Raw genomic sequence first — 20,955 nt, 5'->3', positions numbered from 1 at the left:
CACATGCACATATGTATGAGTGGGTGTACACATGCACATGTTTTCTGTGTGCATGGAGGTCAGAGGTCACCTCAAGTGTCTTTAATTACTCTTCGCTTATTTTTTTTTTCTTTTTTTCGGAGCTGGGGACTGAACCCAGGGTCTTGCGCTCGCTAGGCACGTGCTCTACCACTGAGCTAAATCCCCACACCCCCCCCTTTTTTTTTTAATTCTTAAAGTTTTTGTTTGTTTTCTTTTGACACGTCTTTCTGTGTAGCCTTGGGTGGCTGGAACTGATTATGTAGACCAGGCTGGCCTCAAACTTATAAAGGTCTGCCTCCTCGATGCTGGGATTAAAGTGCAGGCATACATTTTTTGCAACCTTTTTGTAAGGCTTCAACCTCTCCTCTAGCCCACCACCCAGCAGAGGTATCGGAAGAGAAACGTTAGTAGGATAAGGGGGAGTGGTCTGTTCAGTAATAGTTCTTAGGGGGCGAGCTCGATCTTCCTGGGCAGCAGTTCAGTCCCGTAGCAAACACCAAACAGCAAACTCAGCAGCCGCAGCCCAGTCCTCTAGGCAGGCAGACCCCAGGCACGAACCTGCAGCTGTGGTTCAATCCTGAAGGAACTGTTAGGCTCGCTGCCAACCACCTGAAGCGAGGCCTCAGAAGAGGCAAGCGGCTGCAGGAACCTCACAGGCAGCTCTTGGTCGAGTTTCTTCTCTCAGTGGTGGCATCATCACAACGTGAGCTCAACAACGTAAGCTCAACGTAAGAATGTAAGGCGAACCGATACATTCGCGTCTCAGTGAAGAAGAGCGAGGTGGAGCAAACCAAACCAGTGCTCAGTGCTCGTCTCCCACTGTCTGTGGGGTCACATTGTACTCCTTCATCAAGGGTCCTCTCCTGTGTTTGCTCTATCAAACCATCCTTTCACCTGTGTGCCCCAGCGAAGCATCATTTGACATAACCAACTTTCCAAAGAAACCAGAAGTCCCCACTTCATTAAAGGGGTTCTTGCTTTTTACAGAGTAGTGGGGATCTAAACTCAGGTCCTCGTCATGCACAGCAAACACTACTGACCATCTTCCAAGGCCTGCGCGTCTTCCCGAATGAATGCCCTTTTCTGTCTGCCACCATCCTAGATCCTCAGCACACAGTAGGGACAAGACACGCCCCTGCTCTCTTGAAGTAGGGAGGAATTTAGGTAAGAGGTTTTATTTTATTTTTTAATGCTTTGTTTGTGGGGATTTATTTATTTATTTATTTATTTATTTATTTATTTATTTATTTATTTATTTATTTATTTATTTAGAGAAAGGGCCTCGTTACATGGCCCTGGCTCTCCTGAAATTCATTATATAGAGCAGGCCGGCCTGGAACTCACAGAGCTCCACCTGCTTCTGCCTCCTGAGCGCTGGGATTAAAGGCGTGTGCCACCATGGCCAGCATTAGGTATGAAGAAAATACAGTTGAGCCACAGTGTTTTCACATTGTCTTCAAGAGGCAAGGTGGATCTCTGAGAGCTTGAGGCCAACATAGCCTCCATAGTAAGACCCTGTTTCAACAAATGGTTAACTAGACAAATAAACGCAATAAAACAGGTCCTGTCAGGGTGATGGGGGTTTGAAAACCGCACTGTGATCAGGGAAGGTCATAGGAATGATGTCATAGCTGAGATATGGGGGAAATCTTGGCCAAGAAAAGATAGAAAACACCAGAACTTCAGGAATAAGGAGGGCACTTGCAAGGCCCCGTGGTGGGCACAAGCTTGGCCCAGTGTCCAAGTCAAAGAAAGGAGTTTAGAACTCATTTTTAAAAGAAAAGGAGGGGCTGGGGATTTAGCTCAGTGGTAGAGCACTTACCTAGGAAGCGCAAGGCCCTGGGTTCGGTCCCCAGCTCCGAAAAAAAAGAACCAAAAAAAAAAAAAAAAAAAGAAAAGAAAAGGAAGGGCTGGAGAGATGGCTCAGCGGTTAAGAGCACCGACTGCTCTTCCAGAGGTCCTGAGTTCAATTCCCAGCAACCACATGGTGGCTCACAACCATCTGTAATGAGATCTGATGCCCTCTTCTGGTGTGTCTGAAGACTGCAGTGTACTCATATATAATAAATAAATAAATCTTTAAAAAAAAAAAAAGAAGCCTGAAGGGTTTTGCCTCCTTCTTTCCCTCCCTCCCTTCTTCCTTCTTCCCTCCCTCTTCCTTCCCACTCTCTCTTCCTTCCTCCCTCCTTTCTTCCTTCCTATCCCTTTTCCTTTTTGAAACAAGGTGTTACTGTGTACCAGCCCAGACTGGCTTGGACCTCACTATGTTACCCTGAGTTGCTTTACTTGTGGCAATCCTTCTGTCTCAGCCTACCAAACACTGGATTACAGGTGTGAGCCATTGCCTTGTCAGTGAGGCTCCAGGAAGGGACCTGATTAGGGCAGTGAGGGACTGAAGAAAAGAAGAGAAAGTTAGGATGGGGGTCTGAGCTCTCAGCAGGAGTGCAGGGCACAAGAGTGCAGCCCGTTTATTATATAGTTATATATATATGTATATATGTATATATGTGTGTATATATAAATGTATATATGCATATATATGTGTGTGTATATATAACTGTATATATGCATACATGTGTGTATATATGTATATATATTATATATGTGTGTGTATATATATGTATGTATTTTTTTTCTTTTCTATTTTTCGGAGCTGGGGACCGAACCCAGGGCCTTGCGCTTGCTAGGCAAGCGCTCTACCACTGAGCTAAATCCCCAACCTGTATGTATGTTTATATTCGACAGAGAGGCGGGGTTACAGCTGAACAAGGAGGGAGTTATCACATGTAGATAAACAAAGAGGCAGGGTTTATGGTGTACAGCTGACCAAGGAGACAGGTTCAGCTGACCTTGGTAGGTGCAGTCTCTGTAGGGGAGTGGTCTTCAGGCTACTGGCGATGTTTCTGCGTGCACTGTCAACATTCACACTTGGACCTGAGGAAGACTCTGCCCTCTCCTAAGCCAAGCCTGGGAAGACCTCCATGGCTTCCTCCATGGCTGAGACTCTGGGGTCGTTGACATGGCTGCACGCATGTCAACAACACGCTCACCCGGGGCTTCACATATTCAGGGCTGTCTCTGTTCTACACAAGCCACCTCACCTGGCCCTGAGGGTTCCTGTTTAGGAATTCTTTATGGACCATTTCCTCTGAGCCAGATATTCACATGAGAGCTTTACAATGTCACTGGCATTTAATGTGTTCCAGTGCCCTGAGCAGCTCTAAAGCATAACGAATACGGATGGTTCTGAGTTAACCTTCTAACTGACTTCCTGCTGGCTGTGTGGCCATCAGCCAGTTGCTTACCTTCTCTGAGCGGCTTTCCATATCTGTGAAACGGCACAATGATACGGTTCCATGGACTATGATCCCGGCTATGTGGGCAAGATAGCTGTATACAGCTCAGCTTCCTCAGCAGACTGATGCAGTCAGGCAGGTGGGGGCTGCCCAGGAGCAGGCCAGTTGTCAGCATCTTAGGCCTGCAGACCTAGTGCATCTTGAATTCACTACTGGGAGACAAGCACAGGGTGCTCCCTACTCATTGTCTGAGTCCAGGAGGGTCCAGGAAACGGGATCTGTGCTGGGGCCTTGGTGCAGTTTTATTAAGCAGTGTCCCTGGGAAGGGAGCCCAGCAGTGGAAAGGAAGAATTACAGGCAGAAGTCAGGCCAAAACATGGATGGAGAACTGGGCCTACAGGCACATGCTTTTGATCTCAGCTACTCCAGGGGTTAAAGCAAATAGTTCAAATTAGAGGCCAGCCTAAGGTATACAGAAGTTCAAGGCTGGTCTGGGCAATTTAAGAAGAGCATCTCAAGGTTAAAAGCTAGAAGTCACGGTAGGATGTAGCAATGTACGCCTTAGATCCCAGCACTTGGGTGTCAGAGGCAGGCAGAGTTCAGGTCCAGGCTGCTCTACATAGTGAATTCCAGAACAACCAGAGCTACATAGTGAAACCCTGTCTAAAAAACAAAATACAAAAAGGAAAAAGAAAACAACAACAACCAAAAAAACAAAACAAAGATGCCAGGGGTGCAGCTCTGTGCTTGCCTAACATATGACGCCCCTGGGTTTGATCACCTGAACCACATAAAACCCTTTGAGCACGAAGTTGGATGACACTCGACCCTGTCTTGGAAAATAAAAAAGCAAAGGCTGGGGGTTGGGGATTTAGCTCAGCGGTAGAGCGCTTGCCTAGCGAGCGCAAGGCCCTGGGTTCGGTCCCCAGCTCCGAAAAAAAAATAAAAAATAAAAAAAAAAAAAAAAAAAAAAAGCAAAAGCTGGAGCCGGCAGGACAGAGTGGTGCACACCCATGAGTTAACATGGGAGGCAGAGGCAGGCAGATCTCTGTGTTTTCAGACAGCCTGGTCTACAGAGTGAGTTCCGGGACAGCCAGGTCTACACAGAGAAACCCTGTCTTAATAAACAAACTTACAAATGCTAGAGAACACGCTACTCTTGCAAAAGACTGGATTTCCTTCCCAGGACTACATCAGGTGGCTCATAATTTACTTCCAGCGCTAGAGAATCCAACACCCGTGACACCTACACTCATGCTCACACACACCCTCACTATACACATAAGCTAAAAAAAAATAAGTCTTTTTAAGAGGCTTAGGGGGCTGGAGAAATGGCTCAGTGGTTTAGAATTCTGACTCCTCTTCCAGAGGTCCTGAGTTCAATTCCCAGCAACCACATGGTGACTCACAACCATCTGTAATGGGATCTGATGCCCTCTTCCGGTGTGTCTGAAGACAGCGACAGTGTATTCGCATATATAAAATAAATAAATAAATCTATAAAAAAATTAGGACTAACCCAAGTGTACATTGTAGCAGGCAGCCAGACTGAGGCAGCCTGCGGTGGGGTGAGCGGCCACTGCACTCCAAGTGAGAAGGGAAAGTGTTCGCAGACAGAAGAGACGGTTTTAACTGTGTGTTCACTGTGATCCTATTTTTGTAGAACACCAAGGCATATATTCCTCATTTTAAACTAAAAACTGCTCCAAGAACTCCAGAGCCAACGGCTATTCTTTCCACATGGGAGGATTCTCTCTGCTGAGTTGTGGGAATCATACTGAGCATGTCATTGCCATTGTAGTAAGCGTGGGAAGCCATAGAAGTCATTTAAAAGAAATAGAGTCCATCCCTGGCATGAAGCCAGCCCTTCCCAAAACAAGGAACAAGGGTTGCCCTACAAATGAGCTTCCAGTCTTCTGAGGACGGTCGGAAATCAATGCGTGGTAAGTGTCTGAGTGATGGGCAAAGTTGGGTTGGAATACAAATTCCACGGATGAGTTGCAGTCGGAGGAAGCTGCTTGACTGATGAACATGCTGTATGGGGGGCAACTACTAGGATAATTTCACACACACACACAGACAGACACACAGACAGACACACAGACACACACTCAGATACACACACAGACACACACAGACAGACACAGACAGACACACATGAAGACACACACACACACAGAAACACACAGACACACACACAGACACACAGACACACAGACACACAGACATGTGTGCGCACACATGCACAGAAACGCTGGCTTCTTTGGTCTCACCATGGCCAGGCTTTGGGCAGCTATTGGAAATCACGTTTGGAGAAAGACAGCGCTAAGTCAGTGAAGCTCAGAGAGGCTCTCTGTCAGAGTGACATGGTTAGCAGAGGTGAGAGGCAGGCAGTTGGCTGCAGAGGGGAAGTTCATGTTTATCATTCTTTCTTCCCTTCCTTCGTTCCTTCCTCCCTTCCTCTCTCCCTTCATTCCTTCCTTCCTTTTCTTCCTGACAGGGTTTCTGGCTGTCCTGGAACTTGCTCTGTAGACTCAGAGATCTGCCTGCCTTTGCTTCTCCAGTGTTGTGACTAAAGGCATGCGCCGCCACTGCCCAGCTTCATAGCTACTATTCTAAGCCCTGGAAAACTCATTTTTCTCTTTTCATTGGGGCCTTGGCCTGCTACGGTTGAATTTATATACGGATTGAATGCCAAGGGCAGATGCCAGCTGGCTCCAAGGGCAAAGCAATGATGGTGAGTAGACAGTGCTGGCTAGGAGCCGCTCAGTTGGTAGCCCGCGCTGTCAGCCTTCCTGCTGTTTCCTGTCCTCGAGTTGTTTCCAGACTCTTGCAAAGAATCTTCTCAGACTGTTCTGGACCCTTACATCCTTGTGATTGATATTCCCTGGTCAACTCTTGAGCTCAAATACTTTCCAAGGCTGCCCACTGCCTGCAAGATTTTAGCGTGTGTAGATCCAGGCTTCCTCGAACCTGTCTTGGGAACCTGTAAACCCTTGCTGAGCTGTGCAGCCTGGGCCTGGTCATAGGTTATGGGAACAGGGAGTGGCTGAATTAAGATCCCTGAAGACCAGAGAATTGGCTCAGCAGGTAAGAGCGCTGGCCACACAAACCTGTGATTCAAATTCAATCTCAGAAGTCACGTAAAAAGCTAGACGTAGGGGACTAGAGGAGATATAGCTCAGCCATTGGAAGCACTGGCTATTCTTCTCCAGAAGACCCAAGTTCAAGTCCCAGCATCCAGATGGCAGCTCATAACCATCTATCACTCCAATACCAGGGGACTCGATGCTCTCTTCTGGTCTCTTTGGGGACCAGGCATGTATGATGTGGTGCATGGACATACATACAGCCAAAAATTCACATACATAAAAGTAAAGAAAAAAGACGGATGTGGTGAACCCCGAGTGTGGTAACAGCACTCGTACAGGAAGATGGAAGAAGGGACAGGAGAGGCAGCCTGAAGCCAGCCAGCCTGGAGAACTCTCCAGGCAGAGGCAAGAAGAAAGACCCCACCTCAGAAGGGAAGAAAACCAACCTGTAGGCATAATGTGCGTTCATTGTAAGGTTATCCTTGTGCTATTCAAATGCTGACTTCTGTACCCTCAAATCTTGTTTCAATCCAGACACAGCACTGTAATACGTATATCAAGAATCTCCAGGGGTTGGGGATTTAGCTCAGTGGTAGAGCGTTTGCCTAGTAAGCGCAAGGCCCTGGGTTCGGTCCCCAGCTCCAAAAAAAAGAAAAGAAAAAAAAAAACCCAGAATCTCCAGTCTCAGGTTTATGTAAACAATTCTTATCATTTATTCTCTGCCTTGACGGTAAATGCTGATCACCCAATGGCTGGGCAGAAGAGAGAATAGGGTGGGATATCTGCCGGCCAGGGAGAGAGGGGAGAGAGAGAGAGAGAGAGAGGGGGGGGGGGAGGGGGAGGGGAGGTGAGGGAGGGAGGTTCGGATGTGATGAATCTGAGGGTGAGAGGGTCCAGGAAGACACCATGAGAATAAACACCTGAAGGCCGGAGAGTCTGATCAATAATACCAAGTCTCATGATTCACGGCTGGGAGGCAGCCAGATTAGCAAAGGGTGGTTTCAGATCATTTAGCTGCTCAGCTATTGAGGTGTTAGCTTGAAAGAAATCTTGGTTTCTCTGTGTGGTTATTGGGGACTAGCATGAGAAATATAGCTGCTGAATTAATTCACTGCTTACACTTATATTAAAAATAATTCATTTTATACCTACTCTTGAAAGTTGTCCTCTGATCTTCACATAAGCATGTTCGTATGTGTATACAAGTGCGCGCACACACACACACACACACACACACACACACACACACACACACACATTCCAAAAAACAAAAACCAAACCCTAGCCTTTCTAGTCTCCATCTGGGAGACCTGGCAGACGGCTTCCCTTTTGAGGCCTGTTTCCTCTCACGTGGGAGGTAGAACCTTAAGGACTGCATTGCCCCTCCCACAGTGGTAGGGCAGCGATGCCACAGTGTTTATGGTGTGCCTAGCCCAGGCCTACCAGGTTGGCCTCTTCGCTATATTGTAGTAGCCAAGAAATTAACAGACACAGGATGGAGAGACGGCTTAGCCATTAAGAACTCTTACTGCTCTTGCCGAGGACGCAGCCACACGGTGCGTCACAAACATCTGTAACTCCAGTTCCAAGGGATGCAACGTCCTCTCTTGGCCTCTGTGGGTACCAGGTATATGTGGGGTGGACAGACACACATGCAAGCAGAAATACTTATAAAAAAGTCTAAACAGATTTTAAAAAAATTAAACGGGGGCTCCTTGCCAAGTCTCCAGGGAGCAGCATGAATTAGCATATTCGATCCACTGGGTGAGGGCTGAGAGCTGTGAGGACTATGCAGCTGAATCCTCTAAGTGTCTCCTGTGTGCTGTGACCTCGGAGGCCTGATCATGGTCTCTTGATTGTCACCTGTGTTCCCTGGCAATCTTGCATCTCCAACACTAGTTAAATCTCAGGCATTCCTGGGCAGGCCTCATCTTACCCTGAGCAACTGAATCCCCTTCACTTCCCTGTCCTTGGTGTCTGCACAGATCCGGATCCTTCTTGGGCAGGCCTCCAGCGGCAGTGGCCGAGACCAGCCAGCCTCTGACAGCGATTCCATGTGATGTCTGATTGCTTAATGAAACCTTCCTTTCCAACTGGGCCTTCCTAGGAGACCCCCTCCCTCCAGGCTGTGGTAAAGTGGAAACTGTAAAACTGTATCCTGCCCAGCTTCCCGTTTTCCCCTTCCTCTGGCTCTCTGTTCACAGAATGATTTTGATTATAAATTGAATCAGCATTAGAACAGTGTTTAGAATCAAGGAGGTAACGAACCCCCCTAACCCATGTTAAGCAAATACTTTTGATTTCCCATCTCAGGTGCCAACTAGAGAGAAACAGGAAGCTCAGGGGTTGCGGGTATAGACTTTGGAGGTTGGCTCACCCCTCTGAATTCTGCCTTGGCCACTTTGCATCCTTAAGGAGAGGATTGGGCTGCTGCTGTGGCTACTTGAATTTGCTGTGTAAATGAGGCTGGCCTCGAACTCACAGAGATCTAACAGTCTGTCTCCTAAGTGCTGGGACTAAGGGTGTGTGCCATCACCCCTGGCCTATTGCTTTTACTTGGACGGTGGGGACCAGAACTCAGGTTTTATGTTTAGGCGGCATCCACTTTACCAGCCAGTCCACCTCTCCACCTCTTGGCTCCTGGCCTTCAGTCCACTGCTCTTTTGACACCCCCCCCCATCCTCCTTTGTAGACGCATTAGCATCTACAGGTATGAGCAGGCCTGAGAATCCGAGTGAAAGAACCAGAAGCAAGTGAACCAGAATGTGAGAGGGGAACAGGACTGAGTCTGTGTGTAAACGTTAAAAAGACCATACTGGAGTCGTCAGGAATCAGGGTTCAGCAACCAGGAGGCTACTTTTGTGTTTGGCTCTTGTTATGGAGTAGTGGGGGTGGGGAGCCATAATTACCTCCTTGGAATGGCAGAACACTTTAACGGACGTGTCACAGTGATGGGTGATGAATGTCTTGCAGTTGGGAAAAATTGGTGTCAAAACGTCCTTTTTTGGAAAACCAGAACTTAGTGCCTGTCACTTTAGTCATTCTGACCACAGCAAGTAAACGGATGGAAACTGTCTGGGAGAGCCCCACAGAAATTCAACTCAAATCCTCACAACTTGTGAGGGGTACAGGGGAAGACACGGGGTCTGCCGGGGGTTTAATAAGCTGAGGGCTTACCTGGGTAAAACCCTCTCACTCGGTGGTGGTAGAGAATTTTTTCTGTGTGATACGAAGGCAAAACTCTCCTGGCTGTTTTGGGGACTTATCGCTCCCTCACATCCTGCTCATAACACAGGTAAGCAGAAGGTCCTGTCACCTGCACCAATCTTTTTTTTTCTTTTTTTTTTTTCGGAGCTGGGGACCGAACCCAGGGCCTTTCGCTTGCTAGGCAAGCGCCCTACCACTGAACTAAATCCCCAACCCCTGCACCAATCTTTAAAAAAAACACCGTGTAGGTATTTTGCCTGCATGTATGTCTGTGCACATGCACCCCACATACGCAGTGCACATCAGAGGTCAGAGAGGGCTTCTGAGCCTCGAGACTGGAGTTGCAGAGCCCCACCTCAGGGGTGTCAGAGATTGAACCAGGGTCCTTTAGAACAGCCAGCGCTTTTGACTGTCGAGCTATTGCTCCGGTCCCAGAATCAACTTTTCAACCTTGGTCAGGGCTGCAGAGCTGCAGCAACCACCATTGGCTTCTGCCAGGACCCTCTTGTTGCTATATATCCAAGAGTCTTGGTAAGAGGGGAGGCCAGGGCTGGCTTAGCAGCTGGTTACGGATCCCAGCCCACCCTTCCTCCCATGGATCCCTGGAATCCTGGCTCCTTCTAGAAAGTTAAAGGTGGGGTTGTTCCAGCCTACCTTGTTTACCTGAGCCTCTTCTTCCTCTTCAGTGCTCTCCTGCAGCCTGACTCCTCTCTGTATCCCCCACTACTGTGAGCCAAGCTATGCTGAACCCCATGGTCTCAGGTGACCTCCTGCTGCTGCGCAAGACATAGCCTTGGCTTCTCCAGTCCTTCTGCTCTTAGCTCTTTCTGCTTCTCCAACATATTTCACTTAATGTCCAATGTGCCCTTTGTACTGTGACGTCCAGGAGGGCAGAGGTGGGCCTTATGCACACATGCTGACACTAAGAGGGGCATGCTCTAATAGAGGTGCTTGTCTCCACTCTTGGCTTCTCCGTAGTGGATGGATGTTGGCTATTTGGGGCTGGTCCCTGGGACAGGCTGAGCTTGTGGTCAGAGCTCTCCCAGGCTTCAGTGCCATTCAGACTCTGATCAGGACACAACAACCTTTTCTCCTTCTCTCTAAGGAGAGGTTTCATGCCTACAATCCTAGAATGCAGGAGGCTGAGGCAGGAGGATCTTAAATTTGATCCTGTCTCCCAAGACAACATAAGGACCTGGAGAGATGGTCGGAGGTTAGGAATGCGCACTGCTCTTGCAGATGACCCAGGTCCATCTGCCAGCACCCACGTCAGGGAGCTCATAATGGCATTTAATTCCAGTCCAGGGGATCCAGCTTCCTCGGGTCTGCACAGGCACCTGCACACATGTGGTACATATAAACTCACACACACACACAACTAAAGAAAGGTTTTAAAAAGTTCTTGAAAGCATTTTCAGTAGGCTGAACAGTAGACTAGACAAACGTCTTGGAAGTGGAGACAGAGCAGAGAGGGAGGGGGAAGGGATGAGGAGAGGGGGAAGGGGAAAGGAAGAGGGTAACCCAGTTCTAGCTCTGTGGGACCGTATCCCATGTTCTTGGGAATTCCAGCAGCCTAGTGTGTCCAAGCACCCTGTGATGTAAGTACTAGCCTGTCTTCCTTGATTGCAGTGGGGAGAGATAGTATGGCACGTGGCTTCAAGAGTCAGGCTTCAGGAGCCATCCCTGGGACTGATCCTAATTGTGGTCCCGCACTATATGACCTTGGGCCTCTCTACCTCAGTCTTCTCACCTGGTTTGACACTGCAAGATTACAGCAAGGACTGCAGGGAAACACACAGGAAACTGGCGCGAGTGAGACTCCAGAAACCTGTTTATTGCCAACAGCAGGGATCATGGTCCTCCCACTACCATCACGCATACAGTTCCTGCCACACTTGGTCTGTGTGCAAAAAGGAGCCTTAACGTTCTCACAAACAAGGCCTTACACTACGTTCACGCATTCTGCCTCTAGGTTTGTTCTTCAGAGAGATTTGGTTTCTCTTTATTTACAGACAGGGTCTCATACAGCTTGGGCTATCCTTGAAATGTCTTTACCTCCCAAGAAATAAGTGTGTGCCACCACGTCTAACTCTGATTTTATTTCTCGGCACTGTTACTGAATCTGACCTCCTGGTAGGGCAGTGACATGCAGGCTTGGGCCAACTGTTTCCTCCTGCAGCCTCAGCTGGGGCAGCATGACAAGGACATGCATCCACTACTAAGACACCATGGGCAGACTGCCTGCTCTGCCCTTCTCCACAGGCTCTTAGGTCTCTTATAATCCATTTCTGGTTCTGTCTCACTGGAGCACAAAAGCTCTGGTGGCTGACCATTCATAGACGTGGTATGATGACACTTGGGTCTGGTATCCTTTTAGAGGTACAAGATTTTAAAAGTTTCCTCAGGGCCAAGAGTGGTGGTGCATGCCTTTAATCCCAGCAGAGGCAGGTGGATCTCTGTGAGTTGGAGGCTAAGTTAGTCTACAAAGTCCAGGACAGCCAGGGCTATGACACAGAGAAACCCTTCTCAAAAAAATAAATAAATAAAAAAGTTTCTCCAGAAACATCTATGATGGTTACATTTTCTGTAGGGCACAGAAAAGGCACTTGGAAAATACCCGCATAGGCCGGCAGGGGTGTGGGTCTAGGGACCAAATGGTTCACCCATCCAAAACTCTTGGGCTGCTAATCTTAAATTTGGAATCCCCTGGGGACTTCCTTTATGTAAATAGTCCGGGGACAAACCTAAGCCTTGTGCATATCAGGCAAGTGTTCTCCTACTGAGCAACAGCCTCAGAATTCATCCTTCAGGACTTCACCAACGCTGAGGCTAAAGGAACGGGGTAACGGGAATGCTCGAACTGGTTCGCCTGAAAGGGTGTCCTGGAGGGATGAAAGACACAGCAACGGCTCCTCAGGGGCAGTATGTTTGCTCTGGCCCAGTGTGCAAGGAAACAGGAGACAGCGATGTCCTTTCAGCCAGACTGCTCCTGGGAAACATGGGTGGTCCTCTGGGTGGCTGAAGGAACAGACAGCCCAGAGCAGATGTGGCTGCTCCAAGGAAGAGCAGCAGGCAAGGCGGACACAGGCCAGGAGCTCCCAAGCCCACTTGCCTTGCATCAGACACTGCAGCTTGGTCTGAGTTTAGTCAGGGAGAAGAGACAGGACTGTGCCACTGGTAAGTGCGTCTAGGAGGAAACAGTTTTCCTGCTGTCTGTCAGTATGGCTAACTGCCAGATCTCAGCTAATTCAGCAGCCCTAGGGCAGGATCCATCCCACCCTGTACCTGCTCTGTATCTCAAATGCTCCCAGAGGCCAGCCAGGCACAGAGGGATGGCATTTGGTTCCACTTGCGCAGGCTGGCCTAATAGAACAATCCATCAAGTACCTGTCTGCCTGCTGGCCCTAACTACAAGCAAATCAATGATCCTGGCATCTAAAAGATCTGTTGGTAAGATTCCAGGCCCTGCTGGATCAGGATCAGCCCAGCAAGGACCCCACTGTCAATCCCCTGCACAGCAGTTAAACCCAGGAGACCTGTTAGCTGATTCCCACTGCAGAGTGGGCCACACGAGGAAAGGGCTCTGGAAGCCAGCCTAGTCCTCGCTCAACAGGGTTTGGCAGCAAACCTTCACTTCTTTCTAGCGGCTTGCAGTCTCTACATTGGGAGGGTAGTGGCTAATAGTACATTTATAACTATGACACTCTGAAACTGGCCAAGTGTCCTTGTGCCAGTTGCGACACAGGGGTTGACATAATCTACATGGATCTAGAGCCTATACTGCCAGGGGTTGACAGCTTCTAAGACCTGCTCTGTCACTTCCTTCCTGTGGCCTAAAAACACTCTCAGCTCCCACATCCCACTCCCCTCCTGTGTCCTGTAACTGACAAGACCCCCTGAGGAGGAGGCACAGGAGGTAACAACAGAAGGGACGTTAGGCCTCACAATGGCCACTTCCTTCCACAGCCACAGAGGTCACACACACAGCAAGGCAGAACAGCATTAGGAGGTGACCCAAGCGGGCCAGCATAGAAAGTCAACAGAGCACGGGACACTGGCTTCTTGTCTTTCAGGTGTTGGTGTCCCGGAAGAAGGACAGAGGGAGAAGGCTGGAGCATGTCAGGGAGCACTGTTGGAAGGTCAGAAACTTTATTCATGGGCCTTTCGTTGCTTCTGAATATACAGGTCTCCTGCCATCCAGGACTTCTGGAGGTGGTGCCTTGCTGCCCGAGATGAGAGACACTTTGGTTCTGCAGCCCCATCCTTCCCACCAGCACAGCTGGGAGAGAGCCTGCTCGATGGCACTGGGTTCCCGCACCAAGGGATAAGGCACTGTGTGTTTGACAAGAAGGCGCTCACGGCTGGCTGGTAGGTGAGGTGTGATGGTGGTCTTGAGGGGCCTCCCTGGTCCAGGCAGCTTGTGGCCTCAGGATGGGATCATGCCTTTGTTTCTCTTTCGGTCAGCCATGGTTCTACGGCTGTGGTTGGCTCTGGCTGCCTTGTTGGCCTCTTTCTTCCTGCGCTCCTGGGTTGTTTCTCGGCTTTGCCCATGGCCCCGGGGTCCACCTGTCACTGCAGTGGAGTTCTCAGGTCGATACCTAAGGGAGTAACGTCCATGATGGAGAGAGATCTGCTGGAAGAGGCTCTGACTGGAAGACCCCCATAGCCCATCCCCACGGCTTCCACTGAGGACACACCCTGGCCAGGTCTAGATAGGAAGGGAAACAGAACCCAGTCCCAAGCCTGATTTTCTCCTGAGCCTCACCTCCAGATGGGCCCACCACCATCTGTGGGTAAGAACTGTTAGTGGGCTGAATGGTAGGTTCCTTCCCTCTGTCACACAGACACCCCCCACCCTGCGCCCCAAATAGGCAGTGCTCATATTTTATATGTCAGGTCCTAACTTAGTGGTCCCCAATAGCCATATCTGCTTACAGAGCTGACCGAGGGTCAGTCTCTGGGGTCTGCTCAGTGCATTACTGTCAAGGGGATGAATGGAAGAAGTCAGAATAGCTTTGCTCTTTGACCAACAACCTGTGACTCCCTGTGACCTTCAGAATGAAATCAAACGTCTCTTGGGGCGATCTCACCTATACCCAGAGCCTAGGTTGCATTTACCCTTGGCCCATTTGGCCAGTTTCTCCATTAAGAAAAAGAGGGAGCCTGAAAGTCATGTCAGGGGTCCCTGATAAAGACCCTCTCCAACAGACTTGTGCTTCCTGGGGCTTAGCTCAAGTGCCCAGTGTCCCTACCATGACGCTATGGCACTAAGGTGTGTTATGTGCCTGCTCCTATGAGATAGCTGTGCATGCACTCCAATGCCGAGTGACAGACAGACTCACACTGTCTGTCAGCACTGATCATGAGTGGTAAAGGGCTCAGCCCTTTATTTCCTTGTTTTTGGCCAGGCGCTCACCACGTGCCCTCTGACCCAGAGACACACTTGCCTTTGCCATGTGCATACTGGGATGGATCACAGCTCACATTGTGATCTGGGCTGTATTCATGTGCTACATTACCCACACTGGTTTTGAAATCCTGGTATCAAATGATTCTCTCGTTTCAGCCCACGTGGCTGAGACTACAGGCACATACTTCATCTTTAGGTCCACTTAATGCTGTGTGACCTTTGCTAAGTTATTTATTGTCTCCGGGACAGCAGGGAGGATGATACTGTATTAATAGTTACTTCCTAGAACAGATGGTAGCTAAGGAACTACCCCAAATGGCCCATGGTTTCCCGCATGGCTCTCCTGATGGGTCTCCTCCAGGTGAATTAGCCCCTCCAATGCTCACCCTTTCCTGGCGAGGAAGGCTATGCGCCTAGCTTCAGCCTTTTCCCTCAGCACTGCAGGATCCTGAATGAAATGGTCTGGCTGTGGAAGGAAGAGAAGACAGCATTTCAGTCATGAGCTTCCCTTCCCCTAGGCTGTGTGGGGCCATGCCGGAAGGGATCCTGATGTGCCCACAGAGAGTATGGACTGCAACAGCAGGCAGGGTGGGCACTTGGGATGGAGCTGGTCACCATCTGAAGCTTCCTTTAAGGAAGGAGCTGGAGGGATGTGGGGTAGGCTGTTGGGGTGAAAGGCCCTCAGGGGGTACAACATGGGAGTATGGTATTGGCTGAGAGGCTAACGGGAAAGGACACAAAGGGCCAGGAAGCCAAGTGAGGCCCTTGGAGGCATGCTTGTCCCGAGACTCTGGGAGGTCAGGCCTCACTCTGTGCCACAGCAGGGGCTGTGAGAGAGCTGCTCTTGAGCTCTCTATGCCCAGAGTCCACGTTGAGGGCCTGTACAGGGGAAAGCTGGGACCTCAGGAAACTAGCAGGCTCTGACAGAGAATGTATCTTAAAAACAGACAACAACAAAAACTTGTAAAGGACTAGAATTAGTGACATGGAAAGATGGTGGCGTCATATTAACTGTGGATTAAGCCCAGGGTGGCCAAAGAGGAGGTGTGGCAGTAGAGGGCTCCCGGTGGCAGGGCGTGCTCTTCTCAACACTCAGGCCACTTCCCGCCAGGCCCTCTACACAGCCAGGTAAACATCCCAGTTTGTTCCCTGTTGGGCTGCTAAGGACTGCAGAGTGCTTGGCTACTGCCTCAGTTGGAGCAAGATCACTTCATCTGTTTTCTATGTTGAGTTTCAAGTTAAGATTGCAGCAGCAAAAAAGTTTAGCTGCTAAAACTGATTTTTCAGACCTACAGGATCTAGCTGGTTCCAGAGCCTCAGACCTCTAAACCAAGTCTTTTCTGATTTTTAAGAACTGCCATCTGGGTCCCACAGCCAATAGCTGCCTTCCTTTTCCTAGACTGTATAACACCTAATGAGCTCAGCTGCTCACAGACCCAGGCTCTAATTTGTCCCCTGAGAGACCCCTGGGCAGTGGAGGTGAGATCAAAGCCAGCAGCTCTCCAAATGGTCTGTACTTAAAAGGACCCTCCCCAAACCAGCAGTTGTGTTAGGGCTCCAGGGTCAGAAGCAGAGAGAAGGGAGGCCCAGAGCTTCTAATTTGCCCTTCAGACTGCCCTTCTTTTATCTGCCATCTGCCTAGGACATACCTTGGGGGCCTCCTCTTCAACCTCATCCTCTTCATCACACTCCTCCTCCTGCCCTTCCACAGGCATTTTGGTTCTCAGCACCTGAGGGATGGTGAAGGGCCTGAGGGTTGGAAAAGAGAGAAAGATCAAAGACTGAGTCTACTTGGAGAGTGGCCTCCTGCCTCAGGGAGAAGGCTGGGGAGGCCCTGCTTGGGAAGCTAGGGACCCCACAGGGCTTTTCGAGCAGGCGTCTCTTTAGTTCCCAGATTCTTCAAAGAGAGGTCCCATAGCCTGCTGTGGAGAGGACAGGGGGGCTGAGCCTGAGCCCTAGGGATCTCCAGTCTGCGTTCATCAGGAAGTCCTGCTTTGATCTGCAAAAGGGGAATCTCTACAAGATTCTGCCGAGGAAAATGTTCTGTGCTTCCTAAAAAACTTGCAAAATGACTTGCCAAGACCAAATAAACGTTTCCTGATTCACTGTGGGCTGAGTTGAAGGAGCGGGAGCTGGGGGTGGCGGTGGGGTTGGGCAGCCCACTGGGCTCGGGTCCTGGCCATCTTTGCCCTTCCCAGGTAGTCCGCCTTACAGCTCACCTGCGGCTGATGAGCTCGTCATCAGAGTCAGCATCATTGGCGCCCACCTGGTTGCCATCGTATGTGTCATCATACTCGTCCTCATAGTCATCAGCCTGGTATTCTCCTGGCTGCAGTGGGACCTACAATAGCACACTTGTGGGTCAGAGAAGCAGGGTGGACGGCTGGATTTCCCACACCCAGCAGAGGCCCAGGCTGGGAGCCTACCTCCTCCACTATCACACTGTACTTCTGGTAGCGCTGCCACTGTGCCACCACAGCCTGCTTGTCATTCACCAGGCTCCTCACGGTCTCCTCCTTCCTGGAGCCAAGGACAGCAGGGAGAGAGGGAGGACACCATCAGGTCAGGAAGACTGTGGCAGGCAAAAGGCCCAGAGAGAGGCTGGGTTCTCTTTGTTATACCTTGGGTCACGCTCAGGCTACAGCAGTTTTGTACTAGGCCCAGGAAAGACCCAAGCTGTCTTGGGCAAGGCAAGAGGGGTCTGCCTTCTTCCTCTCACCCCCTTCACTATGGCAGCTTCTAAATCTTGTTCTACAGTGCAGCTTCTGAGAGCACCGTGGGAGGAGGAAAGTCTGGTAGTCCAACCGCCATAAGTGAGGACAGATGGGTGCAGTGGAGGGGGAGGGACACACCCGGCTCACACTGAACTGTACATCAGTGTCAGCAGGGTCTCGGATCTCTTGACCATGGCTTTGCAAACCTGTAGAGAAACTTGGCTTGTCAGCCACATACACGGGCCTGTGGAATGTGGTTTTAGCCCTGCAGGGGAAAATCAATTAGAGATGCCAAGCAAGAAATTCTGCTTAGCAATGAAATCTGGTTTCTGGAATGTATCAAGAGGAGAGGGTCCAACAAAACAAGAAGACACACACAGCCATGCAGATTCTGCATAGCCCTTCTAATAACTGGGTGGGTAGCAGGCATCTGAGTCTGTAGGGCTGTCTGGGAGCCTGGGACAGGTTGGGACTGTAGCCTCAGTGTGGTCAGTAGGGTTTTGCTGCCCCATGGCAATCTTTATTAAGGGCCTACTATGTGCTAGGTAGCATTCTGAGGCTTGAAGGGAAGAAATTCAGAAATGGGTAAGATATGTATCAGCTCTCATAGTGGAGCTGTGGGTAAAAGGCACAAATACGCCGAATGGAGGTGGGCCTACGTCTGAGAGAGACTGAAGTGAGCCCTGACTCTGGTGCCCAGCATGGGTCTGGAGGCAGAAATGAGGAAACTCCATGGCAAGAGAGTATTTATTGTACCAGGAGCCCCACAATGGGACAGAAAGGATGTTGTATTTGATTTAGATCTGAAAAAAACCTTAGGTAAACAGGAATCTTAGCTGGCAATAGTGACTCATGCCTACAATCCTAGCAGGAGAACTGCTAAGCATTAAAGGCAGCCTAGGCTACAGAGATCCCTATCTCAAATACACACAGTCATAGTTGGGCATGGTGGCACATGCCTATGACCCTAGAATGAAGGAAGAGGGTCAGGAGTTCAAGGTTCTCCACAGCTACAGGGCAGCTTTGGTTACAAGAGCCCTTGTCTTAAAACAACTACAAACAAGCAAACACACCACTCCAGGATTGGGACTGTGGATCTGTGACAGTGGCCTTGGCACTGCACTGGCTCTCTTTGCCAGGTTGGGATGGGGTAAAAAGTGAAAGGGGTCTAAGCTTATCCAGGAAGCTGGTGCATGGCTCAGTTGGGCCAAGGGCTAAGAACCACAAGTGTCCTCCATCAACTGGCAGCCGCCCGAGGCGTCTGATTTCTCTCACTCCAGTGAGGCAGTTCTTGTGTGTCGGGTAGTCTCTAGTTAAACAGCTCTTTGCAGAGCCTGATGTAGAAGTCACCCTCTATGGACCGGACCTAGGCCGTGGGACACAACAGGCAGCAGAGCCAGGAACCCAGGCAGTCTGTCTAGGGCACTGCACTTTGATCTTGACTAGATCTGCAGCCAAGGAGAGAAAAGAAGTACAAGCAGCTAGGAAAGACCGGTCTGTGGCCAGGCCTCACCCGATTCTAGAAACAGGCAGCAGGGGCTTCAGAGACTGCCTTTGGAATCTTACAAAGCGGCAGTAAGCCCAGGAACACGTCAGCCCTTTTCTCTCCTCATCTACTCACCCCTATTCTGTAAAGCCCAGTGCAAACAGGTCCTTATGGCCTACAGAGACAGCACCCCTCCCCCCCACCTTTTTCTAGGTGAGGAAGCAACAGCACTCAGAAAGGCAGAGAGCTGGTCCAGAGTCGTAAGCTTCTAAAGGAAGGGCCAGGTCCCCTGACTCTACATTTACTAAGCTGTGTGATCATAGCAAGTCTCTGGCCATTAAACCATAGTTCTGTGCTTGCTGTGGTGGTGCACACCTGCTAGCACTGGCGGGGCCGGGGATGGTTGAGAGCACTGGTTGCTCTTGTAGAAGGCCAGGGTTCAATTCCCACCACTCTAATAGTGGCTCACAACCATCTATAATAAAAAACACAAGATGGGGCTAGGTGGAGGGTGAGCCCAGCATTAAGGCAGCAGAGTCAGGGGGATTTCTGAGTTTCAGGTCCGCCTGATCTACACAGTGAGCTCCAGGCCAGCCAGGGCTACACAGTGAGACCTTGTCTTAAACCATCGACCCCTGACTCCAAACTGAACCCCTTAGCTCCTGCTTTCAGCACTCATCTCGGGTGGGCTGGGAATGAAGAGAGATGATGCAGGAGCTGTGCGCAATGGCGCACTAACCTCACATGCCACCATCGCAGTGCATGGGACACAGGAGGGAGGGGACAAGGTCAGGGCAGCTTTGGCTACTGAGTGAGTTCAAAGGTACCTGAGTTACACGATCTGTAACTCAGAAAAAAAAAAAGCACAAAAACAAAGAAGACACACAAGACAGACAGGGCCTGCGTTTGCTGCACTCAGCACACTGAGTCGGTTTCCTGTGTTTCCGTTCTGCACACTAGCGTACTCTCCGACTCTCCAAGAGGCAGACCGTCTGCCATAGAACCTTTGTTGAGGGGGACTCTCGTTATCGTCCAGGTTTCTACAGAGCAGTTCTAAGGCATTAGAGAAGCACATGGTATATGCACGGCTCCCTTCACTAGCTGTGACATACGGGTGGCAAGGTGCTTGACAGTCAATCCAAGTACCCTCTAGTCTGGACTTCTTCTAACAAACTCCATCTTCTTTTTATTATCATTGTTGTTGTTGTTATTATTATTTTTATTTGCTTATTTTGAAACAAAACCTCACGATGAGCCCAGGCTGGCCTCACGCCCTAAAGCCCACGTGTCCCATGTGCTGGGGTTGTGAGCCAGGCCCAGCTGCTGAGACTCAGGTTGGATCATCCACTTTTACACTCCGTATCAGAGCGCCAAAGGCTGGCCCAGCTCTGCGATGACGCATGAGCAAAGTGTGGAAGCTTCTGGGCAAGTTTTGCTGTTCTCTAAAAGAGAGATAAGGGCTGGAGCGTGTGCCATCAGTAAAGCACTCGCCAGGCATGTGCAAGGCCCTGGATTTGACAAGCGTCACTAAAAACAAATACAGATAAACAAGAATGCAGGTCTGGACTCCCTCTTGGCATTATGGTTTCTAGTAGCCAGAGTCCAAATAGCTGAATCTCCCCCATATTCCCCTAAGAACCCCTAAGCCAGAGTCCCAGGAGACAGAAAAGATCCACCTTGTGCTTGTTACCAAATAAAAACCACAGGGTAAGCAAGCCTCACCTCTGCC

The 20,955-nt window shown here is 49.8% G+C and overlaps 1 protein-coding gene and 1 non-coding gene across 5 annotated transcripts in view; one reads left to right on the top strand and one right to left on the bottom strand.

The window, feature by feature from the left end:
* Positions 1–6,982: 6,982 nt before the first annotated feature.
* Trnat-agu19 (transfer RNA threonine (anticodon AGU) 19) lies at positions 6,983–7,055 on the top strand. The gene has a single exon. It is a non-coding gene; the product is annotated as a tRNA-Thr (tRNA).
* Positions 7,056–11,429: 4,374 nt separating this feature from the next.
* The window catches only part of Ascc2 (activating signal cointegrator 1 complex subunit 2), a 44,338-nt gene continuing 34,812 nt past the window's right edge, over positions 11,430–20,955 (bottom strand). For 3 of the 4 annotated variants that reach the window (XM_039092296.2, XM_039092295.2, XM_063273478.1), the window contains 5 exons: positions 17,453–17,546; positions 17,246–17,367; positions 16,676–16,775; positions 15,413–15,492; positions 11,430–14,214 (listed from right to left, as the gene is read on the bottom strand). In XM_039092296.2, coding sequence (XP_038948224.1) covers positions 14,043–14,214; positions 15,413–15,492; positions 16,676–16,775; positions 17,246–17,367; positions 17,453–17,546 — 568 coding nt within the window. In that variant the 3' untranslated portion in view covers positions 11,430–14,042. The remainder of the gene's footprint in view (positions 14,215–15,412; positions 15,493–16,675; positions 16,776–17,245; positions 17,368–17,452; positions 17,547–20,955) is intronic. The other variant, NM_001109091.1, reaches the window with a different exon arrangement.

The sequence above is a fragment of the Rattus norvegicus genome, chromosome 14, assembly GCF_036323735.1.
Source record: "Rattus norvegicus strain BN/NHsdMcwi chromosome 14, GRCr8, whole genome shotgun sequence".
NCBI classification, from domain to species: Eukaryota; Metazoa; Chordata; class Mammalia; order Rodentia; family Muridae; genus Rattus; species Rattus norvegicus.
The sequence above is the reverse complement of the archived record's forward strand: the minus strand, read 5'-3'. Positions and strand labels throughout refer to the sequence as shown.